The 26,559-nt window shown below is 36.8% G+C and overlaps 1 protein-coding gene across 2 annotated transcripts; it reads right to left on the bottom strand.

Annotated features, from left to right (window-relative positions):
• Positions 1 to 5,843: 5,843 nt before the first annotated feature.
• LOC106870255 (cytochrome P450 2B2) lies at positions 5,844 to 23,380 on the bottom strand. Of its 2 annotated transcripts, none has more exons than XM_052971997.2 (8): positions 22,656 to 23,380; positions 18,720 to 18,945; positions 15,911 to 16,037; positions 14,619 to 14,775; positions 10,854 to 10,990; positions 10,026 to 10,122; positions 8,426 to 8,629; positions 5,844 to 6,426 (listed from the first exon to the last, which is right to left on the bottom strand). In XM_052971997.2, the coding sequence occupies exons 1-8, from the start codon at positions 23,029 to 23,031 to the stop codon at positions 6,248 to 6,250; spliced, it is 1,503 nt and encodes a 500-aa protein (XP_052827957.2). In that variant the 5' UTR covers positions 23,032 to 23,380; the 3' UTR covers positions 5,844 to 6,247. The 2 variants fall into 2 exon arrangements, with proteins under 2 accessions (XP_052827957.2, XP_089216365.1); XM_089360239.1 differs by having other exon boundaries at positions 10,854 to 10,948; positions 22,656 to 23,336.
• Between the last annotated feature and the right edge of the window lie 3,179 nt (positions 23,381 to 26,559).

The raw sequence follows: 26,559 nt of genomic DNA, 5'->3' as shown, positions 1-26,559 counted from the left end.
AGGGAGAGAGAGATTAAAAATAGTTATGACCGATTCATAGAGGTACCCATGGTTTCATGTTCATAAAGCGCTTAACTTTATATACGTCTCGTTAAGCCCTAATCGCCGGTGGCCTATAACCCATCTTCAAAATAGAGGAAGAAAAGAGCTCGTGGCTAGTCTTTGAACACAGAAAGGTGAAGCGCAAGGGATTGTCTCCCTTAGACCACGATCCGGAATCCACTCAGTCAGCTTTCGGGTTCCAGATTTTCAATAGGATTCACCTGAAGTGTAAACAGGATCCGAAGTCTTCCGTTCAGGAATTTAAGATGTTCTCCGGGTCGAGAACCTGGGTAACTCTTTGAACCGGTCATAGCTATCTTTTTCTAAATAGCCTACTTACTCTATAACTTAGAGTGTGCTTTTCTTTCAGATTTATGGTTTACTAACGACACACACACACACACACACACACACACACATATATATATATATATTGGGTCATCCCATAAATAATGCGGTCTTTTCAAATGCATGAGCTAAAAGTCGGAGTGGGGACGGAAAAAAACTACCTGCATTAACTTGCTATAAAATCAAGTAGTAATTTTACCTTGCCCTTATTCTTAGTGCACGTTTTGAAGAGTGCAGTTCGATTCTATCACTTATTTTTTCAAAGCTATAATGGAAGTAACAAAGGAGCATATTCGGCATATTTTGCTTTCTGAGTTCAATAAAGACAACAACGCAAGGGAAAGGGCGAGGAATATTAATGCAGTATATGGAGATCAGACGATAAGCGTAAGTCAGTGTCAACGGTGGTTCCAGGTATCCGAGCCAAAAACTACAACCTAGAAGACGAGCCTCGTCCTGGAAAATCGGTAGAGCTCGACAAGGACGTCCAGTAGACTCTGGTGGAACAAAATACCATCGTAACCATTGAGGAGCTAGCAGAGGAGCTTGGATTTGGTTATTCAAACATTCATCGATACCTGCCCTAGAAGAAAAACGACCATCTTTGGTTTCACGACGAAAGGTGTTTTTTCATCAGGATAATGCTCAACCACATACAGCGAGGATGGTATTTTAAAGACTAGAACATGTTGGAATGGAAAACGATATCCCACCCACCATATTCGTTGGAATTTGTCCCATCTGATTATCATTATTTACGCTGACTTCAAAATCATTTGGACGGAAACAATATGAATTCTGTGGATGAGATCAGAATAGTAGTGGAGGAGTATTTTTCGTCACGGACAAATGAATTTTTGAAGAGAGGCCTTGCAAGTTAACCAGATAGCTGGAAGAGGATCGTTTATCTTAATTTTGAAAAATAAAAGAAGTGTAAAAAAAACTGTATTATTTATAGAATAAACGTTATCTCCCCCTCCCTCCCCCTCTCTCTCTCTCTCTCACTCTCTCTCTTTCTCTCTCTCTCTATATATAATATGGGTGGCTAATTCGCAATTTTACAACCTAAAGACAGAAATATGCTGTAGCCGCCATAATGCAAGGGTCCGTAAGAACAAGTGCATTGAAATATTTATTATAGAGGATTATATATACATTACACATATTTAGATATATCTAATGTCTATCTTGTGCGAAAATTCCTAGTAAATGGAAAAATTATTTCGTAAGTTATGAGGAGATGAACAAATAATCTTCCAAACTGCGACATCCAAAAGTCAAGGGTCATTTAGAAAAACAATTAAAAATGGAACAAGAACAAAAAAGAAACCCTAACTATTAATATTTTGTGAACATCACTTTACTATCAATGACCTCCAGGCATCTGTTACCAAAAAACTAAAGTAATTTCTTGCAAAATGATGGAGTAATATCGTTCCATTCGGTTTTCAATCATTCCCAGAATTCATCTTGGTTCTTTTGATTTCTCTTTCGCGCCCCACCTCCAATAATCTTCCAAACGTTTTCTATAGAGTTGAGATCAGGACTTTGAGGTGGCCAGCCCATGAGAACAACCCCTTCATCACTCAAAAACCTTTGACTCTCTTTGCAGTGTGACAGGATGCGTTGACCTGCACGAAGATAGGAGATTGAACTGACGAGGATCGGAGATGTGGAAGAGCATGCTGTCTAAGAATCTGCTTATAGATTTCAGCATTGACAGTCCCTTGTAGGCGAATGTGAACCAGGACCAGTAGCAGAGATCACTTCCCGTTCCATTACACTGCCTCTTCCATATTTCACTGTCTTCTTCACACATGCACGAGATAGCCTTTCGCTATCTCTTCGTCGGACGCACATCCCACCATCGGAACCAATCACATTAAACTTCGATTCATCGCTAAAGTGAACCTACGACCACTGTTCTTCTGTCCAAATGACATGTTCGTGAGTGAAACGAAGACGGACTTTTTGATTTTTCTTGGAGATCAGAGGTTTCTTTCTGATGAAGAGAAATAACCCAGAAATCATTGGTACACAGATATTGCTTTAGAGCTGAGTGGGGACACTAAACTTTCTTGTTCGAAAATATAAGGACGCAGATAGTGCGTTGACAACCAGCTGGAGACGATGATACCTGGGACTAAGTAACAGTAACATTCATCCTAAGCAGGACTGCCACATTATGTTGGTAAATAATCTTTACTCTAGAGTTCTAATAATTTTTCTATTTATATTTGTATAAATTCCCCATTTCTTTTGACAGTACTTGCTATTAGTCCGGACATATTTCGATTGGCAGGCCATTTTATTATTTGCTCTTGACAACAATATCAAGTCGAAAAACTTTGTTTATAACGTTAACTTGTTTGGTTATTGTGCTAGTATGACTTCTAGAGTATGAAAGTTCCGTTCTTATATTGTACTCTTTCATGGCTACGATGTAGCAACCAGAAAGAAAGTGGGTGATTGTATCTACCCGACCTCTTCATTTTCTGAGCTTAATGTATGCTCTAGTTTGAATGAAGCATCGTACGATATAAACTGGATAAAACCTTGTTAAGGCCGAAACAGTGAAATGTTAAGTTGAAGGCAAAAAAAAAAAAACAGCCGAAGTTTTACCTTGTACTTCTTCGGTTTGAAGGTTGCCTGTTTTACGTCCTGTGTTTCTAAGCATAACACAGGCAACCTTCAGATCAATGAAGCTCTCATAATTAATAAGTTGAAACCAGCGTTTAACGACAAGCAAGCACCACGCAAAGCAGACTGGCTACTATATCAGTACCACTCTGTAGATGTCACCACCCTCTCCCACATGCCTGAACAACGGTAGTAAGTTTCTTCCGTATTCCATTTCTTCATATATCCTGATGAAGAGGTCCTAACCTCGAAACATCGAAGAAAGTAAAACTTCAACTGCTGTTCTGTCTTCACTTTCGTATTTCCTTCTGCATTGCTTCGGGCTTAAGTTTTCATCTAATCAACACATCCTGATTTATTATTATTATATATGCGTTTGTTGTTTCTGATGACAAGACTGATGATAAGCAATACATAGAAACTTTTGCCTTTCCACATTGATTCTTGCACTATTTTTCTTTACATTTTCATTCTGTTCAATTTTTCAGTCATTGATCATATGTGAGCTTTTCTTGACATCGTTTTGTCTTAGTTTTAGCTTTGTTTTTAAGTTTCTCATATTAACTAGTTTTTCCTTTCTCTTCACAACTGCCAATTAAACTCTTATTTTACCTTTTACTAGGTTCCTTCAAGACAGAAAATGTTGTTTTCTCTTGTTTTGTTTGTTCATGCTTGTAGCTATTTGTATTATGTTTTTAATTTTTTTTATTAGATAGGTGCAGGCAGGGCTTTGTGGTTAAGCAGCTCGGTTTGCAATCACGTGGTTTCTACTTCAGTCCTACTGCACGGCACTTTTGGCAAATGTCTTCTACTATAACCGCGGGCACATCAATACTCTGTGAGTGAATTTGGCAGACAGAGACTACGCAGAAGACCATTGTGTGTGTGTTTATGTATATGTGTGTGTGTGTGTGTGTGTGTTTTGTCAGCCGCCCACAACCGCCTGACAACTGGCGTTGGCTTCTTTACGTGCCTATTACTTAGCGGTTCAGTAAAAGATAAAATAGGTATCAGACCTGAAGAAAAACATAAGTACTGGAGTCGATCCCTTCGACTAAACCTTTGTAGGTGGTGCCTTTGCATAGCCACAGTTCAATGGCTGAAACAAATATAAAATATTCGTAACCAACAGTGAATATTTTCTAATAGTTTTCTCGTTGAATAAAGCCTCTACCTCCCTGATTTTTAAATACAAAAATCTGTGTACGTTCAAATTCTATTATTTCCTTTTCTTTATCGATAATAATGTGTGCCCGCTTAATCAATTTTTCTCTATTCCACGTTGCTTAGTACATTCTTCCAATCCGGTTATGGTACCAATTCTTCTTGTAAAACCGAGTTATGTCTGTAGCAGTGTTTCTAGCTATTTGTCCTTTTGCACTAGACAAATTGAAATCGTTCTCATATGAAAGAAAATATTTGATTGTCTTCCCACAGAATTTGTATGTAAATTCAGTTAAATGTGTTAGTGCCAAGCAAATAATGATCTGGAGAGAGGTAGACCCTGGTCAATTTGTAGCAGTATGTGTACTGCATCAAACAAAGCAGATTGTTTGAGAGTGTGTCTGGTTTTCACGACCAAGAATCAGACGAGGAGACATGTATAAATAGTGCATAACCAACCGAGTCACACAAAATGGTGCAGGGAAGCTGAGTCTTTGAAATGTGAACATCACAATCACGAGTGGGGACTGCAACAACATGTCTGGTGGGTTTGCTTGCACCTCTAGAATCTGATGATCTTCAGTGACGTTTAGGTTATCCTGAAGCTTTACCTCGCTGAGATTGGTGAGAGATTAATTAGACTGGTGACACATAGCAGAAACTCCATTTACAGTATGGGGGTCATCATTCCGGAAGCAAATGAATGGTTTAGGAAAAGAAAGAGTAGTAGACAGAGACGACCGCATTATTAATATCTGTAGGCTTCATAGAGAAAAACATAATTACTGATGTCGCTGTTTCCAGAGTTTCAATGACAAAACTCCATGCGTTGTCTTTGTCTAAGAAGAGGCGAAATAAATCACCTCACCTTGAGTTCCATCCGCACCAGGGGTTGATGACCGAAATGTGGGATATTTCTTTTCCTTGAGTACAGTTTATGATAGACACTGCGTAGCGGTACTTGCAGTGAGGGGAAAGAAATGAGGACTCAAGAAACGTGGGATGCTACTCAGGACAGTAAGGAAAGATGAAAGTGAAAAAACAAAGAAATGAGCCCTGACTAAAGGTAAGCAAGAGGCTGAAATTACCGCACAAAATAACTCTAGCCTCTTCAATTTATTGTTGACTCTAAGATGTAACAAGTACTGTAGAATAGCAAGCGTTTTTGAATGATTCGCGACTATAAGGGACCCTGTCAATGGTCTATCGGTATAGAAGAAATCAGGTCAGATTATGTAGGACACTTAAAGCTGGCTAATGTAGATATAAGTTAACGTTCAATTTCAATGCACACAGTTTAAAGTAGGTAATTGGAATGGATTGTGGTTAATGTTTTAGAGTTACTGTGTTCCCCGTACGTAGTGGTCTCTCGGGGTTGTGTGAAGTATTCGTTATTTATTCTATGTTTTGTAGGCCAAATATTCAGCGTTTTAATCTATTGGTTCTTGCTCCGCAATCGTTGATTATATCTTTGCACATCCGGCATATTTGTAAGCATGTTTTAAATCCTCTTTCTGTAGTCGACGTATGGCAGAGTTGCTGAAAATGGATGCCAACGAAGATATGTTACAAATAAATACCAGTCCATAATCTTACTGAATGCAGAATTTGAGATTTTGGTTATCGTGTTAGTCAAACAATAACTAAAGTTATGATTGCAACGAATTTATTATTTTCGATTCACATTCTATCAATTATAAGATGATTAGATGACTATAAAAACATATAGATTGATAAATGATATATAACCAAAGGAAATTACAATGCAAGACCTTAAATGACAAAGTTAGACACTATATCTGTCATGCTTCTACTGGTCCGTCTATTTCTATTATCTAGATATTATGAGGCACATCTGTAGATATTAACACACAAATATTATCAAACATATATTAATATGCACGTCAAAGTATTATAATCGTTCAAGTATGACTTGCGTACAACGGAGAAATACCATTGAAATAAGTATGCTGCTGATGAAAAAAATATTCTTCCTCGGGTATATCCAGTGAAGTTTAAAGAGGTATCTTCAAACATATATGAACGATGTACTTCAAAGTGGTACAACACGGATATTATCGCTCACTGGAATATAAGTAATTCCTGTTTGTATACCTCCCATTGTCATTGGTGTTTCGTCAGGTTTTTCCATCTTATATTTTTGTAAGATATTTGTAAAAGCTACGAAGGCTTCAAAATTGGTTAATGACATTCCTGCACATATTCTTGGACCTATAATTAAAATTAAACACTATGCTTTACATGTGATACAATACAATGGTTTAAATATATCAAATGAAATATAATTTGTGACAAAATACATGCATATAGGTGCAGAAATAGCCCTGAGATTAAAAAGTTTGCTTTGCAGCTATGTGGTTTCGGGTTCAGTTCCATTCGATGGCACATTAAGCAACTGTCTTTATCTAAAGCTCCAGAAGTTGACGGAAACTGGTAGTGCGTCGTGTGTGCGTATATATATATATATATATATATATATATATATATATATATATATATGTGCGGGTGTGTGTGTGTGTGTGTGAGCGTGCATGCAAGTATGTATGCGTATGTGTGTCCGTGTTTGACGCCATACTGCTTGACAAAACCAGTGTTGGTTTGTTTAAATCCATGTAACTTAGCATTTCGGTAAAAGGGATGATAAAATAAGTACCAGACTTAAAAGTACTGGGCTCAAGTTTTTCGACTAAACCCTTCAAGGTGGTATCCCAGCATGACCGCTGTCCAAAGACTGAAACTAGTGTAAAGGAAAAGTAAAAGAAAAGGTCTCTGGGATAATTTTAAGTAGCATTGATCTTACTTTTCACTCTAAACATTTCATAACTGGCGAGTGCAGCACACACTCTCAGATCAAAACACATGCTATGCGAGTACATCTACGTATTTCGGAAGTAATTTTTAAAATAGTTTCATGAATATATAAGACAGGATAAATCAGTAAAGGTCGGTTGATCGAAATGATAATTTATTTTAAGAGAATAAAAGAGCAAGTTTGTAAGGAGGTTTTGTCAATTGGACAGACTTAACCCATTACCTACCATAAACCCCATCTGAGGATCTGCTAAAAACAGGCTCACTGCCAGTTGTTCGTTGTATTTAAAGTGAATTGCTTATGGACATTGCATTTGCAGAGGTGTGTTTAGCAATATTTAGCAGTTAAAGTTTGTCATTATTAGCTCTGGCTAATTCTAGAGGACATTTTATGTCATAAATCGCAATTTCTGAACTACAAAAATATCGACCGTTTTGAAAACGTTTTCCTTTTTTTGTTTTTGCATTTCCCATCTATATTATTAATTGATATTTCATACGCATTCGCATCTGATACTATAGTTTAAAAAAAAAAAAAACTAAAATGTTTATTATTGCTTATTTTTCAGCGATCCCCATTTGGGACTTTTCGAGAATTTTATCATAATTTCTAAAACAATTCACAAATGAAGAAAATTTAAATACTATATATTTAACTCCTAAGATACCTGGCAAAGCCAAAAAATATGAATAAAAATTTTTGGCAGTTAATACAGTATCAGTTTCCAAAGGTCAGTAATTTCAGGGATGGAAGTAAGTCGATTACAACGATCCCGGTACTCAACTTGTATTTATTTTATCGACTCCGAAATGTTGAAAAGCAAAGTCGATCCCGGCGCAATTTTGAACTCAGGACATAGAGACAGACGAAATGCCACTAAGCATCTTGCCCTACTTGCTAACGATATTCCGCCAGCTCGCCGCCTTAATGTAACTAAATATTGGGCTCAGATTTTGGCACAAGGCCAGTAATTTCAGAGATGAAAGTAAGTTGACTGCAATGCTCAACTGGTACTTATTTTTATCAATTTCGAGAGGATAAAAGGCAAAGTCAACCACGGCGGAATTTTAACTTAGAACGTAAGGAAGTACGAAATGTTAAGCATCTCGCTCAGTGTTCTAACGATTTTTCCAGCTCGCTGCCCTATATTAAAATGTATTTAGATTGGTGCTTTATACATTCGGTCAACTATACGAATGTCTAACCAACAAGGAAGCTTCTATAAGGTGTTCGATTTGATACGTGTAATAGCCTAATTTCTTTAAGATTACATCCCAACCTCCTAAGATGACGAGAACATTAGATAATGTAGCCATTGAGATCTCTCCAAATTTCAGGTAGTCACAGCTTATTTTTGCACACATGTCTGTTTTATCATTAGAGTCTCATATTACTTACCCGCTGAGAAAGGAACAAAAGCCTCAGTTTTCTTTATCTCATTTTTTTCAATCCATCTTTCAGGGCAAAATTCCTCCGGATTATCCCAATGGTTTGGATCATGAAGAGCATCTTTTAGTATGAACGAAACAACAGTATTTTTGGGGATATTATAACCTCCTAGAGTTGTATCTACTTCAGCGACATGTGGAGCACTTATTGGAGCTGATAAAAGAATTATTTGAAACATTAGGAATTTTTAAAATGAATGACAAATTGAAACCGAATGAGTTGCTATTGGTATTATATGTACTATTGACGATGAAAACACTGTTGCGTTCGTTAGGATTATGAATGTATATAAAGTTGTGTGGTAAAACATTAAAAGTCTGAGTTTATATAATACTGTTGCTTAAAATTAGGTTATTTTATATATGGCATAGCTAGGGTGCGGACGTGGCTGTGTGGTAAGAAGCTTGCTACCGCGCATGCGTCAGTCTATTCGTTGTGTTGATTTTTGACGAGACGGACGGAATTTTTTGAGCTGCCTAGCAGCGGTTTGTCGGTGAGTGTTGTACCGGTGGAAAGGAATGTATTCGGACCTTAGCGAGTATGAACTGTCCTCAGCAGAGGGGGAGCTCGTTAAGGCGGTATATAGAATGGACGAGCATTTGGAAAGAGTAAAGAGTTTTGCTGAGGCTGCAGAGGTGAAGAAAAGGGAAGTGGACCTAACCGGACTGAAGGAGCTGTGTAAGATGACACAGTAGGTGGGCGGTGACGTAAAGTTATTACCCCCGAAAAGGGTCATGGTAAATATGGAGAAGAAGACCGTTACCTACAAGGTGTACTCAGTGGAGAGTAGGAAGGTAGAGCGGATGGTGATGGAAAAAGTAGAAAAAGCTCTGGAGGGGCTTTCGAAGGAAGTGACATATATAGCGAAAGGAAATGGGTACGGGACGGTGGTCATCCAGTTTAGGACTGCAGAGGAGGCAAAGAGGCTGGCGAGTACAACTGTAAAAACGGAGGAAGTAGTACTTCTACCCACGTACCTTGGAAGAAAGACTTCCACCCGATTTAGAAGTGGCTTGGGTTGCGGCAGCCGTCCTCGTTGGAAGTGAGGAGGAAGTGGCTGTCCTCCAAGCCACAGAGACAGAGGAAAGAGGATATGAAGGGAAAACGTTGGAAATTATCATACAAGCAGAGGCGAAGCAGCTGGAAAGTTTGGCGGAGACGGTGACGTTGGGAGAAATAGTATTGAGAGTATGTGTAGAGGGCAGAGTTCCGCGATGCTTTAAATGTAGCCAAAAAGGCCACATTAGAGCTCACTGCCCTCTACAGAGGAAAACGACAGAAGAAGCGGTGCTGGAGACGGAGGAGAAAAAGGAAGAAGTGCAGATAGATGGAAAGAACAAGGAGGAGTGCCAGAGAATAAAAGGAAAAAGCAAAAGAAGAGGAAAAACCGTCAGTGTGATGTGGGATCCCAGACCAACTCCATCCCACCTAAGACCACTCAGACCCACCCTCCCAATACAGAAACCAAGATAGGGTTTCAAAACAAAAACTTAGCATTATATACAAAATTCGGTTTTTAAAAATACAATTTATCGTACAGCTTGCTTACCAACGGGAGCAATTCTGTGGACCTCTAGAAGAGTTGCTGCAACGTATGTCATGTGTCGTTTGTCTTCCATTGTGACAGGCCTGCTCATATTTGTGACCTGAAATAGAAAATTCATTACAACGGACTTATCCATGTGTTTTTCGATCTATATGCGTGCATATGAATGCGTGTGTGTGTGTGTTTGTGAGAGAGATAGAGAATAAGTAAAAAAGATAGAGTAAGTAACAGAGAGAGGGAGAAAGAGAGAGAGAGAATGTGTAGGTCAGCTCTCAGATCACTAGTTACAAAAATATTTGGGCTAACGCGTTCCAAAGATAAGAATTAATATCAAGAAAGCAATACGTGGAAACATGCTAACCGCTAAATCTTCTGGCATCCTATCAAATGTGTGTTTGTGTTGGCACTCCGTCGCTTACGACGTCGAGGGTTCCAGTTGATCCGATCAACGGAACAGCCTGCTCGTGAAATTAACGTGCAAGTGGCTGAGCACTCCAGAGACACGTGTACCCTTAACATAGTTCTCGGGGATATTCAGCGTGACACAGTGTGACAAGGCTGACCCTTTGAATAACAGGCACAAGAGAAACAGGAAGTAAGAGTGAGAGAAAGTTGTGGTGAAAGAGTACAACAGGGTTCGCCAGCATCCCCTGCCGGAGCCTCGTGGAGCTTTAGGTGCTTTCGCTCAATAAACACTCACAACGCCCGGTCTGGGAATCGAAACCGCGAGTCCGCTGCCCTAACCACTGGGCCATTGCGCCTCCACATCCTATCAAATACTTTGAAGGGAAAACAAAGCGTATAATAATAAAGAAATTTGAGATAACTTACTTGTTTAATTTCTTCCCGACACCTGTTCTGCATATCAGGATATTTGGCCATAAAGAGAAAGGCCCAGGTAAGATAAAGTGCAATTGTGTCGGTTCCTGCAGTAAACATATCGATGATTGCACGGAACATGTTTGAGTCTAAGATTGCCCAAAGAATAATTAGACTCAATCAACTTAATAATTTTGTATAATTGTATTAAATAACGGACAAGTAGATGACGATTGATTGCAAAAAAAAACAAAACAACAAAAAGACAAAGGAATGGAAAAAAAATCTATTAAAATTTCATCAGTTAAAACTAGGCCTGATTGTGTGATTAAGAAAGTCGCTTTGCAACCATGCGGTAGCAGGTTCAGTCCCACTGTGCAATCTCTTGAGTCAGTATCTTCTACTACAGTCCTAGACTGACCAATGCCTTTTGAGTGAATATCATTAACAGAAACTGTGTAGAAACACACACATCGCCCGGTCTGAAATTCGAACCCGCGATCCCTCGACCACGAGTCTGCTGTTCTAACCACTAGGCCATGTGCCTCCACAATGCATAGGATTAAGTCTCATATATAAAATAAGTCAGCTGTAAAATTTCGATTTAACTGAGATTGTCCTTACGTTTTGAAGATCTTGTGAAGTAAGAATGCTCAAAACCTAAAGTAGCAAACAAGTGGGATAACTAAAATTCTATTAGTTACTAAGTTTTGCGAATCACGGACAATGCTGTTGAGAGTGGAACATATTTCTTACACTACGTGTGAAAAGTTAGAGATATGTTTCGGTCTTGGTAGATCTCCTCACTGAAGCCTAATCACCTTAATTGGCTTCGACTTATAATGATCAATATAATTCAGAGAGGATAAATAGCTGTTGTTTGTATGTATATATATATATATATATATATATATATATATATATATATATATATATATATATATATATATATATATATTTGTATATACTTTATTTAAAAGCAGCAGAAGTATAACAAAAAACTGTTACTCGGTGTTTCACGTTCCCGTTCATCGGACAGTTTTGTTAGAAATGGGAAAGGAATGACGATGCAATCAAAACTAATATAAACTAATATAACATGGATCTGTTTCATTGGTCGTTTCAAATAACGGTCTTGGGTGTTCAATGAACAAAATAAACAAAACAAATGAATTCAATATAGATTCATCATATTTTAAAAAATCGAAGAAATCCTTAAATTGAAAGATGGGTTCAAAATACATATTGTAAATAATTATATTCGAATTAATACATTAAAATTAAAATAAAATTTACGCTGCATTAAAAATAAAAATAAAATTACAACAGTATATACGTATACTAGACTATCTACAACATACATATATACATCAAAATACGCAGATGCATACGTACAGACATATATAGGTATATATTTGTAAGACATAAATACATACACGAATACGGATGTATACACATACACATATGCACGCAATCATGCTCGCGCACGAAAATTATTCAGCGTTGGTAACAGTAGGTGTATCTTAAACTTACGGAGTGGGGGGAGGAAGAGGAACGTATCGATAAGGACGTTACTAATGCAGAAAGAGAGAAAGTGTGGTTTTCGTGAGGAAAGAAAGAAAGAAAGAAAGAAAGAAACAAAGGAAGAAAAGAGAGAAAGAAGGGAGGAAAGAAGCGAAGACAGAAATAGAGAAAGAAAGAAAGAAAGAGAGAAAGAAGGAAGTGTAGCGTATATAACAAACGTACACAAAATTGGATTACGTATATATGTGTATACAAAGATGTATATTAACATCACGTATACAGATATATAGGGATATGTACGCAAATACACACAAACATAACTGTATACGTGCGTATGCACACATTCAAGTATGTGTGAGTGTGAACCTGAGCGCACATTCTCATATATAACATAGACGCACATACACGAATAAATGTATGTATGTGTAAATATAAGCATACACTCTTACCCATGCATACACAAAGACGCACACACACAAAATGATGTATGTATGTGCGCAAGTATAAACATAGGCTCTATACATAAGCATAGACGCACACATACGAATACATATGCATTGCTACAACACAGACATCCACATAAAATACTTTTAGGTCTCAACGTGGAATTTTTCTAATAAACACAACTCGCATTTAATTGGTCTTTTATGGGCACCGTGCCTGTAAGGTGATGATCTACCTAAAATCCTCCATGTCACGTTGAAATATCGGACTTCGTTTTCTTTTAATTGCCAGACGTATTTTGTCAGGCTAGTCTTTGTTCTATTTTCGGGGTATCTGAAAGAATTCTTGTGCGAATAAAGCCTGGTTTTGAATCAATTTTCCGTAGCCTCTGTATAAATTCTATAATCGTGTGAGCCTTCTATCTGGACTTTGGCTCTATACACGATACCCTTTTCTAGACATCTCCCTTTCAACGGACAGGAGGTTCCATCTTTGAAATTGCAGCTTTTTAGGAAAGAGTCGGCATTATGATTTTTGGCAATTATCTTGTTGTGCTGGCTAATCAAACAGGCGAAGTTTCTGCAGCAAGAATAGCTGATCTTAAGCGTTCTTCTATTGAATATTCAGACTAATTTTAAAAATTCCTTACCAATATTAGTTCTTACGGCCATATTGAAAGCTGGGTTGAACCACAGAACTTTCCTAGTCCTAGTTCAACGTGCTGCGTTGCTGCTAGCATTAGACTGGGTATACTGGATCCTCCCAGAGAATCCACTATTCCTTAAAGCACTATTATAATAAGGTGCTGCCGTTTGGAATGTTGCCTCATCCGCAGAAATTGACGATATTCGCCTACCTCCGTTACTAAGTTTCTAAGAATAACTGGCGGATGGTTGGATTCTCTGCTAATATAAGATAGTTTATCATTAGGCTTACGGTAAGGTTTAAATATACCTGAGTTCAAGTCTAAATTTACATCTAAGAAATCTACTTTTTTTTTAGGTTAGTATCTATTGTAATCCGCAAGCCTATCCTTTGGAAGAAAGCGATTAGATCCTTCCTAAGCTTATCTAATTCATGGTCGTTTAAATTATGGGTGACTATAAGGCCGTCATCCCTATACAATCTTGTGTCTATAAACGGAAATTCTAGTTTTAGATTATATATTTATAATATTTATATATTATTTATATTTGTATATATATATATATATATATATATATATATATATGTATGTATGTATGTATGGTATGTATATATATATATATATATATATATATATATATATATATATATACACAAAGCAAAGTAGATGAAATACCTCGGTGATGTGTATATATATATATATAAATACGAGAGATTATTTATAAGATGTTTTAGTTACATAATGCAAATTGCATAATCGAGACTTATTGTCAAAATAGAGATTCTAGCTTTTACATGTAACATTATTAGATTGGAAAGATGACAGAAATTACTGTCGTAGAGACGATTGCCGACTATCGCTAACGCCCACAACCCAATTCGTCTCAGAAAGCATACCATGTTACTTATGTATCTCGTCTCTCACACGAGAATGGTAAGTATCTTTGTAGATCCAGTTGATGGTTAAATAGCTATGAAAATATAAATCATGTTCTGAGAGACGAGATAAATAAGGTGCTTGTGTAGAGACAAATTATAAGCGTCAATTTGAGCTAATTAAAAATTGAAAGAAATTATAGAAATATAATTGATGAAAGGAATAACAGAAATATAATTGATGAAAGAAACTATTACAGTGTAATTAACAGTTCATATATAACTCACCTGATAAAGTTTCGCTGTTTGGTTCCTTCTCAAGAGACAGCAAGTACAAATCAACGAAATCTCTTATGTTTTCAGCATTAAACGTTTCTTTGTGTTCTGCGATTTTCTCTTTTGTATAATTTCGGAGACCTTTGTCGTTCTGGATAAGTTGTTCTACCTATAAGTAACGCTAATGTATGTATTCAATTCAAAGAAATATTTTACATTATTTTGTTACATCAGTCTACCTTCTGAGTTGAAATTAAATCTAGTTAGAGTCGACTTTTCTCCCTCAATAAAATATATTCAATCATTATACTGTATGAATTCAAAGACCATATCCACTCACTAACAATAACTGTGACCTCGATTTTCTTACACCACATCATTGAAAGCCCTATAACTGTCTTTAACAATGAACTTTTAGATATAAAAAAATAAATTGTGCTGTCGGTGAATGAAGAATATGAAGTGTATGCATAAAACCTTGAAAACTTTTTCCACTAAAGACTAATTCAGTTATTCATGCTTCTACCCAACGTCCTTGTAAATATAACCTTAGAGAGTATGTAATATTCCATTATTCTGATAGGCGATGTCGAATTATAATGGAAGAAATATAGCATGGACGTGAGACTTTAAAGATAAAATGATGTTAGGAGTTAGTATGAAAGAATGATATATTTTCTATCTACACTTGTTTATGTCATGTTTTTCATTGAGAAAAGCATGACATAACAAAAGTGTTGATGGAAAATATATGAAATTCTTTCCTATTAACTAACATCATTTTTACTGAGCAGTTTTCCCCTTAAATCACTACACTCCATCCATCTTTTCCGTCACTATTTCTGGTGGGATCGTTGGGGTACTTCAGGTACCTCAAACATATTAGAAACAACAGCCATTACATTTTCCTGCAGGATTCTCAAACATGGCCAACTAAGTGGATATTATCCATTTCATTTTTGGTCTACCCCTAAGTCTCCTGCAGTTTGGCTCGCCTTGAAGAATCTGTCTTACGACACTTTCCTGCGACACGTCAGTAGTATCGCAGCTGTGGCTTCTCAATGCAAAAAAGTAAAGGTTTGACCTTGTGATAATCTCTGATCTTAGAGCTACGCATTCTCGAGAGAAATCTTAGTCCAGCGATTCTTCGGTAGAACCTCATTTCGGCCGCTTGTATTGACAATCGTACTCTTCCGGCACTGTCGGAGTACAATAACAAAATCATGGCTCTTGAAAACACATCATCTGGGCTCAAAAATTGATTTAGGAATATTTAAATAACTTTATGAAATGTTTATACTTACAGGAGATTTCCATCGAAGAAATCGCAGGAATGGAAGGAAATTCTCTGGTACAAATGCGCTAACATTCTCGAAGAAGAATTTAGTGTCATCAAGGATTTTCTGAAACTCCATATCACCAAATTTGGTCCTTCCAATGCAAAATAAACAAAATATAAACATAAATATACGCACGCACGCACGCACACACTAACACACACACACACACACACACACACACACACACACACACACACACACACATACACAGTTGCAATTTATAGAAAAACGAAAGATGAAGACAGGTGTATTACCAACAAGCAAATGTGTTAGATTGACGCTCGGGGAAAATGAAAAAGGTCTTTTACGTTTCGAACCTACGCTCTTCAACAGAAAGGAACATGAGAAATAAAGAGAAAAAGGATGAAAAAAAAAACTTGTAGATTTCAGCGGTCCAGCATATATATATATATATATATATATATATATATATATATATATATATATATATATATATGTATATATATATATATATATATAAAGCGGAAAAAATCTTCCGGTATTTGAGTAGTATTTTTTCCACCTTGTTTTGCATTTATGTGCTTACTCGTGTGTATATACTAACATACACACATGTGTGTGCGTGTGTGTGTGAGTGTGTGTGTGTGTGTGTGTGTGTGTGTGTATGTGTGTGCAAAGGTAAAATCCAATGATCAAAGTTTAGGAAGTTAGTGAGTTTCCAGCAGTCTGTAGAAGGTATAAAAAAGAACAGCTTCCATGAACGATAGTGGTTTATTGACGTAGAAGGTTACGCTTTTACTCTTTTATTCGTTTCAGTCATCTGACTGTGGCCATGCTGGAGCACCACCTTTAGTCGAGCAAATCGACCCCAGGACTTATCCGTTGTAAGACTAGTACTTATTCTATCGGTCTCTTTTGCCGAATCGCTAAGTTACGGGGACGTAAACACACCAGCATCGGTTGTCAAGCCATGTTGGGGGAACAAACACAGACACACAAACATATACAAACACACACACACATATATATATATATATATATATATATATATATATATATATATATATATATATATATAAATGAGAATGTGTGTCTGTCTGTCTGTCTGTGTGAATCCCTAAAACTCGAGAACTACGCAACCAATTTCATTCAAATTTTACACATGCCTTACTTAGGGTTCCAGTTGTGTTTTAGTCAAAAAAAAATTATTAACTTCTTGCAGAGTTCGAGCACACGGCAACATAATATCTCCTCCACTAATTAAGTATTACGTGTCAAAAGTGAAACAAAAACACTCATGTCAAATACTTTCACTTTAAAAAAGAAACTATTCCACTAACTGAAACAATCACATTTCGATACTGTAGTGACAGATACTTTCACAGAGAGAGAAAGAGAGAAAGAGAGAGAGAGAGAGAGAGAGAGAGAGAGAGAGAGAGAGAGAGAGAGATGTATATGTACACCATTTCGATACTGTAATGACAGATACTTTCAGAGAAAGAGAGAAAGAGAGAGAGAGAGAGATGTATATGTATACATATAGATGTACACGTATATGTATATATATATATATATATATATATATATATATAAATCTATACATACATGTATATGTATACATATGTGTAGATGTATATATATATATATATATATATAGATGTACATGTAATATGTACACATATATACATATATACATGCATACAGATATCTATACATATATACACCCATCACACACACATACACATGCACACAAACACACACATTAGTCATTTGTTTTCTTATCCAAAACTACGTCAAAAGTACTGAATGGATCTTTATGAAATTTGGAAATTATATTCTTTGCATAACGGCCATAACTCCCATGAAAATTCATATATTTTTGATGTTGATGAAATTTTAACCCGAACATAACAGATGAGCATTATTTAGAAAATGATGTCACACGTTATCGAGGCTACCATTCTTTCTGGATGTGCAAAAGGGGATGACGTCTTTATTCCAAGAATTCCCCTTACTCCATCAGGAGCAGACATTCCTTTTACATTCAGAAGACTACAATTCCCCCTTCGTGTGACTTTTGCCATGTCCATAAACAAATATCAGGGTCAAACACTGTCTGTAGCTGGTCTTCTCTTGGAAGAACCCTGCTTCTCACATGGACAACTGTATGTTGGCTGCTCAAGAGTGGGCAGCAACAAAAAACCTATTTGTATATGCTCCACAAGGAAAAACAAGGAACATAGTTTACAATGAGGTGTTATAATCACAACAGCAAGAAAGTATGTACATGATCACCTTCTTTTACGAAACTTCATTGACTTTCATATATTTATATTGATATACATATATATACGTGTGTTTGGGTGCGTGTGTGTATATACATCTCTATATATAAAGATGATGCGTAGTCTAGACGGCGTTTTTAGATTTCATTATTCTCTTTAACCCGGGCAACGCCGGGTATTTCTGCTAGTATATACATATATACGACGGGCTTCTTTCAGTTTCTGTCTACCAAATCCACTCACAAGGCTTTGGTCGGCTTGAGGCTATAGTAGAAGACACTTGCTCAAGGTGCCACGCAGTGGGACTGAACCCGTTTTGAGTTTCTTGCTAAAAACCGGTTTCCAAACTATTCTTTTATTGGTATCAAAAATTCTTTTTGTTGTTTGTCTGTTTGAATAGAATTTTCATTTCTGTCTGTGTGTTGGTGGGAATACTAGGGGTGAACTATTTCGTGAATAAGAAATGTAACTGAAACAATTATTTATAGCAAGTAAATTTCTGTTTCAAGACCTTTAATATTACTCACCTTTCACCAAATATTATATGATGTATAATACTCAAAGTGAACTGTGCCAATTGTGTTTTCAAGGAGAACGGTTTACCATTATAGGAGGCAAAAGCTTTACCCAATTCCTGAATTTCCAAATATATCTGTTCTTCTAGTTTTCTCTTGCCCACTCCTAAATCTCGGAACGCTGAAACGGTAAACTTCTTTACATCTTTCCATTCTTTTCCAATGCCAAAGAATATGCCTGAAACAATTATGAGGGTAAGAAAAGAACGTTCAAACATTTATTTGGTGGGGTGGATTTTTAAAACTGATAAGAAAATTAGAAAATATAAATAAATTACGCACAAGAGGGAAATTCAAACATGGATATTAGATTAATGTATGTATCAAATATGTACAGAAGATTATTTCTTTTTCTTGCTCAGAAAAGACTTGTACTATATAAGAAAATAGACATGAGTGACGTTTATGAGTTTTAGCGATTTGGAATTACAACTTGTCAAATCCTAAATTATAATAGAACCAATGCCTTCTTAGTAGTTTCCTTCTGGTTTGTGATTATATATATACATACACACATATGTATATATATATATATATATATATGACGCTACTTCTCTAAATGAAAACCTTACCTGTCGTTGTGGTTTTCTGGCGTAATGCAAAGCAAGCCTTGCTGTCCACTCAAGAAAATACATAGTAAATGATCCACAAGCACACAAGCAAACTGAGACTTCTACTTGTTCTATCTGCCAAAAGGTTTGCAAGACACCAGCAGGCCCCCAAGAGACACATTCGTGTCCATAGAACATCATTAACGCTTTATGTTATTGAAGCCCCGTTTGTCGTTCACGACAAGAGAATCCATCATATATATACGTATAATACAGAATGGGACAAGAACACAAAACCTCCAGACAGTTAGGTGATACAAGAAAGGGACAAAACATCCAGATAGACGATACAAAGAAAACACGGACAGGTCATTCGGAGTTTTCTCTCTTCAGTCGAGATCCAGATTCTCCTTGCAATTTCGGCCGGTTATATATATATATATATATATATATATATATATATATATATATATATATATATATATATATATATATATATATTTGAAAAGATTTGTAAAAGTACCACACGAGTAAGTAGATATTAAAGATAAATAAAAATGAAAATGCTACTTTTTTGAAAAAAACGTTTTTGGGTGTTTAATTAATTTACATTACATGTTTTGGGTTTTTTTTTTAAACCTTATCAAAAGTGAGTATAAAATATGTGAGAAGAGAAGAGGGCTATTAATAAAATAAAATTGAAATTAAAATTGAGAATGACATTCATAGTTTACTGTTATTTCTTGCATGCGCACGTGGTCCTTTCGTTCCGTTGTGAAGGCATGGTAATTCCAACTCGCTGTGATAGTAGATTACTACTATCTGTAGTGTTAACTACATATATATAAACACATATTTATGGCCTTTCTGTTTTTTTTAATATACAGAATTACATTAACCAACCAATGAGTCATTTCCTAATAAGGCGTAATTCGAAGGAATTCACGTACTACAGGGTGTCCACAAAGTCTGGGTACATGTGGATTAACACATACTTTAAGAAATTATTATTTCTTATATTTATTTGTTTATGTTATGATTTTATTTACTCCATGTACCCAGACTTTGTGGACACCCTGTATAATATACTGAGTTACGTTATTTTTTTAATGTGGCTATTAGCTTACTGGCGGCGCCCCAGCATGGCTGAAGCCTCATGGCTAAAACGTATAAAAGAATAAGAGAATATAAATATACATACACACACTGCCTTTGAAAATAGAGTTGGTACAGAAACAAATGTAACTGGTCATTAAAGATGTGCTAGACTCTTTCTTTGTCCTTTAGTTTAGATTATATTTTACACTTCCCTAAACCCACACAATGGTTTTACCATTGTGACACCTGGATTTTCTACACCTTGAAAATTTCGATCTTACTTAAGACTACAATTAAAGAGTGTAGATAGGCTCAGGCTCAGGTTGAGCGCTGCATTGGAAATATCACATCTTTCCACCCTCGCAGGATATCATGTGCGTGTGTGTGTGTGTTTGTATGAATCTATGATGAAATGTCGAATTGTGTATTGCATAGATGAGTATATTTATTTTCTTCCGAAAAATGAAATATTTCTTCTGTTATGATGCTGAGCAAACGCTTTGTTTACTGAAAGGACATAAGAATACAAGAAAGCGCATACATATAAATGAGTCCATTCAAACACACACATATTAATATTTTGCTTAGGCATAGCAATGCTAATAACTTGGTATCAGATGTCAATATCCATAAGCTTCAGAAAAAAGTGTTAACTAAGTACAAAGTGAAATCAGGGATTATATTAATGTCAGGGAAACAGGGAAACAAGAAATTATTTACCGAACTTCAATAGGTGTAAGCTATATATATATATATATATATATATATATATATATATATAGGCAAATATCCCCCACCAAAACAAAACAACAGATAGGTAAACACATCAATTGGACGTACATGAGGAATGTATTAGATTAATGTTCAGTGAAAGTTTTAGAAAGAAATGATAGGCGTGAATATGACGTTTCGAGCATAGCTCTTCGTCGGAAAGAGGAAAATTCTAGAGAGGAGGAAATAACGGTAGGAGCAAATAGTCTGGAGCAAAGCACATGCGTTGTTACATTAACTGGACTCTTTCCGACGAAGAGCTAAGCTCGAAACCTCATTTTCACTCCTAGTTTTCTATCTTGACAGGAAGTTGGAGAGATAGGGAATGTAGTCTTTGAAGACAAGACAGTGCTAAAAATGACCATTGTGTGCGAGTGTGTGTGTGTATATGTGTATATACGTCTTTTGTGTGTGTGTGTGCGCGTGCGCGCGTTTCATGTAGCGTGTTTGTATGTTAGCGAGTGCTGCGTGAAATGATAGTATATGTGCGGGTGTTTGTTTGTGTTTATGTATGAAAGAATAGATGTAACAGGTTAGTAGCTGAAGGGAATAACAGTGTAAGACTCAGCAGTAATCGGACGTGGGGTTGAGAGGATGGGTAATGTGCGGGTGAATGTGTGTGCATCGCTGTTTGTACGTGTGTGTGTGTGTGTGTATGAGTGTATGTCTGTATTTGCGTATTTGTGTCGATGAGGAGCTTTTTTGTACGTGTTTATGATAATAGGTAAATGTTCTTGTACGTCTGTGTACAGTAGATATGTATATTGAATTGAGTGCTGGAGTTGTAAGTTACCTATGTAGGTGTGTGGAAGTGTGTGAAAGGTAAGTGGAGAGAGAAAAGGAGAACGAAGAAGGAAGTTGGAAGCTGTTACAAGAAGGCTGTAATGTCCAAACGGTGTATGGATTCTTAGCATGAAAATGTACCGTTGCACCTAGCGAAGTCTGGTGGTGGTAGTTCCCTGGTGTAAGACCAGGCCGAAGACACTGAGGTGTTCAGGGGAGTGGTTGGCCGAGCAGAAGTGACGAGCGACGTGGGTATGTTTTTGAAGGCGGATATCTCGTAATTGTTCTGTAGATCTGTCGGCTAGACAGTCCAGCATGTAAAGAACCACAAAAGGTACATTTGAGACAATAGATGGTATTAGAAGAGATACAAGAGAATGAGTTACGGATGTGAATAGTATGTTGGCTGGTTCCAGTGACAGATGTGATATTGGTGATGAACAGAGAGGTGTTGAATAGAGGTCCGGAGCAGGGGAAAGATGCAAGATGGGTGGGAGTGAGGGAGGGAGCTACGAACTAGTACGTCATGTAGACTTCGGCCGCGTTTGAAGGAGGGGAGAATTGGTTTAGAGAAAACAAAGAGGGTGGTAGGATCGGACTGGAGAAATCGGAAGGTCCACGCATCTAGATATATACATATGAAGAGAAAAAAAGAAAGAATACATTTGTTAAATGTATGACTTGCCTTTCTTTTGAAATACTTTATCAAAAAGATAGAACCAATTGGATCTTCCTTTTAGTTGATCTCCTTTCTTGACCAATCCTTCCAAAATCCATTCTGTTTTACATACCATTATCATAGTGTCAAAACCGACATCGATTTTGAAAATGCCTCCATATTGTTTTCGAAGTTCTTTCATTTTCACACTAAGATCTGTGACTGTAATTATCTGAGGTAAATTTCCTATTATTGGAAAAGATGTTGGACCCGGAGGTAGATTGTAGGTGCATTTTGATCGTGCCATAAACCATCGTGCGATGAGAAGAGTAACTAATCCGATTAAAAAGCACTGAACATTAATGATTTCTGTAAAATATTGAAATATGAAGGCACCCATCATTAGTTCTGATGTTGCTGTCACTTTCACGATCACGGCTAAATATATTTCTTCTCAAAATCAAACCTTATATATAGTGATGCCTACATGCAATACGCTGGTCTGCGAAGATGGTAGTGTGTATATATGACCGTAGTCAACCAAATATTAACGCTTTGATATTTACTTCAAGAAGAATTACTGAGAATGACAAACTTTTCACATTTATTTACTTAATAAACATTATATGTCTCATGGTTGTCACTTTATTTTAATAAATCAATATAGCTTTGTTGCTCTGTATCTTCGCTCTAGTTCTTATCGAAGAGGACTATGGAAGGCATTCAGGTTTTATGACGTAGTTAAGTGTTATGTTATCTTAAACTTTTATATCTATTAAAAAAAAAAAAAAATCTGTTAAACTGCGTTTCAATTTACAAGTTGGAAGCATATATTTCAGTCTGTTGATTCATGACAAACGTTTTGCTTTTCTTTTTTCTTTTTGCATATCTTAGGCTGTCAAATTGAAATAGGACAAAAGAGATTTTATTTTATGAGGCATGGAAACTACTGAGGGCTTTTAACTAACTACTCAACTTCAGGCCCAAAAGTTTTGTAGTGCAGATGAAAGCTTTGAAAATGGGAAAGGTTGCGTATATGTCTGTATGTGCGTTTTTGCTTGCACACAAATGTTAATATCACTGTGACTTCTAATTCCACTTTCCTTTTGCAATCTGTCAAACCCTCACGGTTTCCGTGACTGTCAACGATTAATTATGGTGGTCATAAAAAAAAAAATAAATAAATATATAAACTAAACTAGCACTGTCGGGTACGACGACAAGTGTTCCAGTTGATCCGATCCAGGGAACAGCTTGATCGTGAAATTAACGTGCAAGTAGCTGAGCACTCCACAGACACGCGGACCCTTAACATGCTTCTCTGGGAGATTCAAAGTGGAACAGAATGTGCCAAGGCTGGCCCTTTGAAACACAGGTATCATTCATAAAGTGTCTTGCTCAAGTACAACGTAACACCGGGTATCGAACTCACGACCTTACAATCGTGAGCCGAGTAATCTACCACTAAGCCAGGCGCCTTCACATGGTAGCCATTATTGTAACAGACTCACACAAAATAAATCGAGGGGTTGCAGAAGAACTAAACGTTAGACATTCAACAGGTTCCTGACATTAGCATCGCATTCAAATTTCAACAAGTAGCTACTGCACACATCGAACAAAAAAAAAATGACCATTAGGAAATCTACTTAGCATTTCTTTAGTGCAGCAAACAATTTATATCAACCGTGTTGTAAAATATAGCAAAAACGAATAATATATAGTCCACAACTTTTCACGTTGTAGATGGAGCGAGGTAAAGCACTAAAGTACTTTTCTAAACCGAAGCTACTTCAAATGAAATTTATGGTCACCGATTATTAGTTCTATATTTAAGAGATGAGGAATTATTTACATTATTTACATTTGACGGATATTCGTCCTCATCTTGTTTGTTGTTAACACAACGTTTCGGCTGATATGCCCTCCAGCCTTCGTCAGGTGTCTTGGGGAAATTTCGAACCTGGGTTCTCATTCCTATCGATGTTACTATTAATATTATTATTATTATTATTATTAATATATTACTATTATTATTACTATTATTAATCAGGTCGCTGCCGTGAATCGAACTCGGACATATGACATCAGGGCAGTATTCAAGAGCAATACAACACTTCGCAAATATCTCCTTCGGGTAAAACCACTAACAGAAGAGAATATGACCAAAAATCTGCGTGTACTCCATCCCATGCAGCTGTGGTAGGTTATACAAAGGCGAAACATGACGCCCCCTCAAAATAAGGGTAGAAGAACATCGCAAAGCTGTGACACGATGAGATATCGATAAATCGGGTATAGCTGATCATGTATGGAAAAATGGAAACCACCTCTCCCGGTGGGATGAAGTTAAAATAATAGACAGGGAACAACACTGGAAAATACGAAAACTAAAAGAAGCAGCACATATGCTAGGACACAACAACCTCCTAAGCAGACGGAGTGCAGATATGAATAGCATATGGGAACCGGTATTGAGGAAGGATAGAAAAATAATAGATTTATAAGCCTTAAAATTCACCCCATAATTGCCCACGGGCATATGGCGTAGTGGTTAAGAGCGCGGGCTACTAACCCCAAGGTTCCGAGTTCGATTCACGGCAGCGACCTAATTAATAATAGTAATAATAATAATAATAATATAATAATAGTAACATCGATAGGAATGAGAACCCAGGTTCGAAATTTCCCCAAGACACCTGACGAAAGCTGGAGGGTATATCAGCCGAAACGTTGTGTTAACAACAAACAAGATGAGGACGAATATCCGTCAAATGTAAATAATTCCTCATCTCTTAAATATAGAACAACTAGCTCGTCTTTCAAACCATCTAACTTTCCTGTGTAGATGTAGAGACATAAAGCTAATACCACCTGGCTTGAATATAATGACACCAGTAGATTCATATAAAGCTAGAAGAGGATCCATTACAACCGTTGGAAAAAACATCAACAAAATAACGAAATCTTCATTACTTAGGAAAATAACTAGAGATGACGACAGAAAGAGAATCCAACAAGATCTAGGAAAATCGTACATGAAAGAATTTGAAACAGTGAAGACACGCCAGATTAAGAAGTTTATGAAACTCAAAGGTCGGAGAATGAAGACTGAAGTCCATCACCCACCTGTGAAAGCAGTAGCCGACGTCTGGAAGACTCCGAAGAAGCCGTACTGAACAAAGGTCTCAACTTTGCGACAACCATCAAGCGCATTCCATACTATTGAAGAGATAGCGGTAAAGATACCGAAAGCTCAGGGAGATGAAATAAGGTGAGAAAGCGAAACTTCCCAAACCAAACATCACTAAGGAAGAAAAGTTCGCTATCAAAAGGCTACAAGGAGAAAATTCCATCATAGTTCTCCCAGCGGACAAGGGAAATGCTACAGTGGTGATGAACAAGTCTGACTACACCGAAAAATTGGCAAGTCTTATAAGTGATGGTAGCTACAGTAGAGTAAAGAAAGACCCAACTCTGAAAACAGAGAGGAAGTTGTCACAGATCTTGATCAAGAACAAGGATCACTTCACACCAATGAAGTACAGACAGCTGACTCAACACTACTGTAAACTACCATACATGTACGGTCTCCCTAAGATTCACAAGGAAGGTATTCCACTAAGACCTATAGTGAGCTGTAGAGGTTCAGCATGTCATCCACTGAGCCGCTTCTTGGTGGATATAATCAGTCCATTAGCAGGAAAGTCAACATCATACGTGAAGAATTCCATCCACTTCACAGAATTGATCAAGGATACCCCCATTGAATCCAACCAGATGGTGAGTCTAGATGTGATAAGTCTATTCACCAAAGTCCCAACTGGTGAAGCACTATCGGTGATTCAAGAAAAACTAGTGACAGACACCCATCTAAAAGAACGCACTAGTATACCAATAACAAACTTGATGGAAATGTTGACTTTCTGTG

This window comes from Octopus bimaculoides, chromosome 11 (genome assembly GCF_046866305.1).
Source record: "Octopus bimaculoides isolate indiv1 chromosome 11, ASM4686630v1, whole genome shotgun sequence".
Classification (NCBI taxonomy): domain Eukaryota; kingdom Metazoa; phylum Mollusca; class Cephalopoda; order Octopoda; family Octopodidae; genus Octopus; species Octopus bimaculoides.
This window is presented reverse-complemented; position numbering and strand designations above follow the sequence as displayed.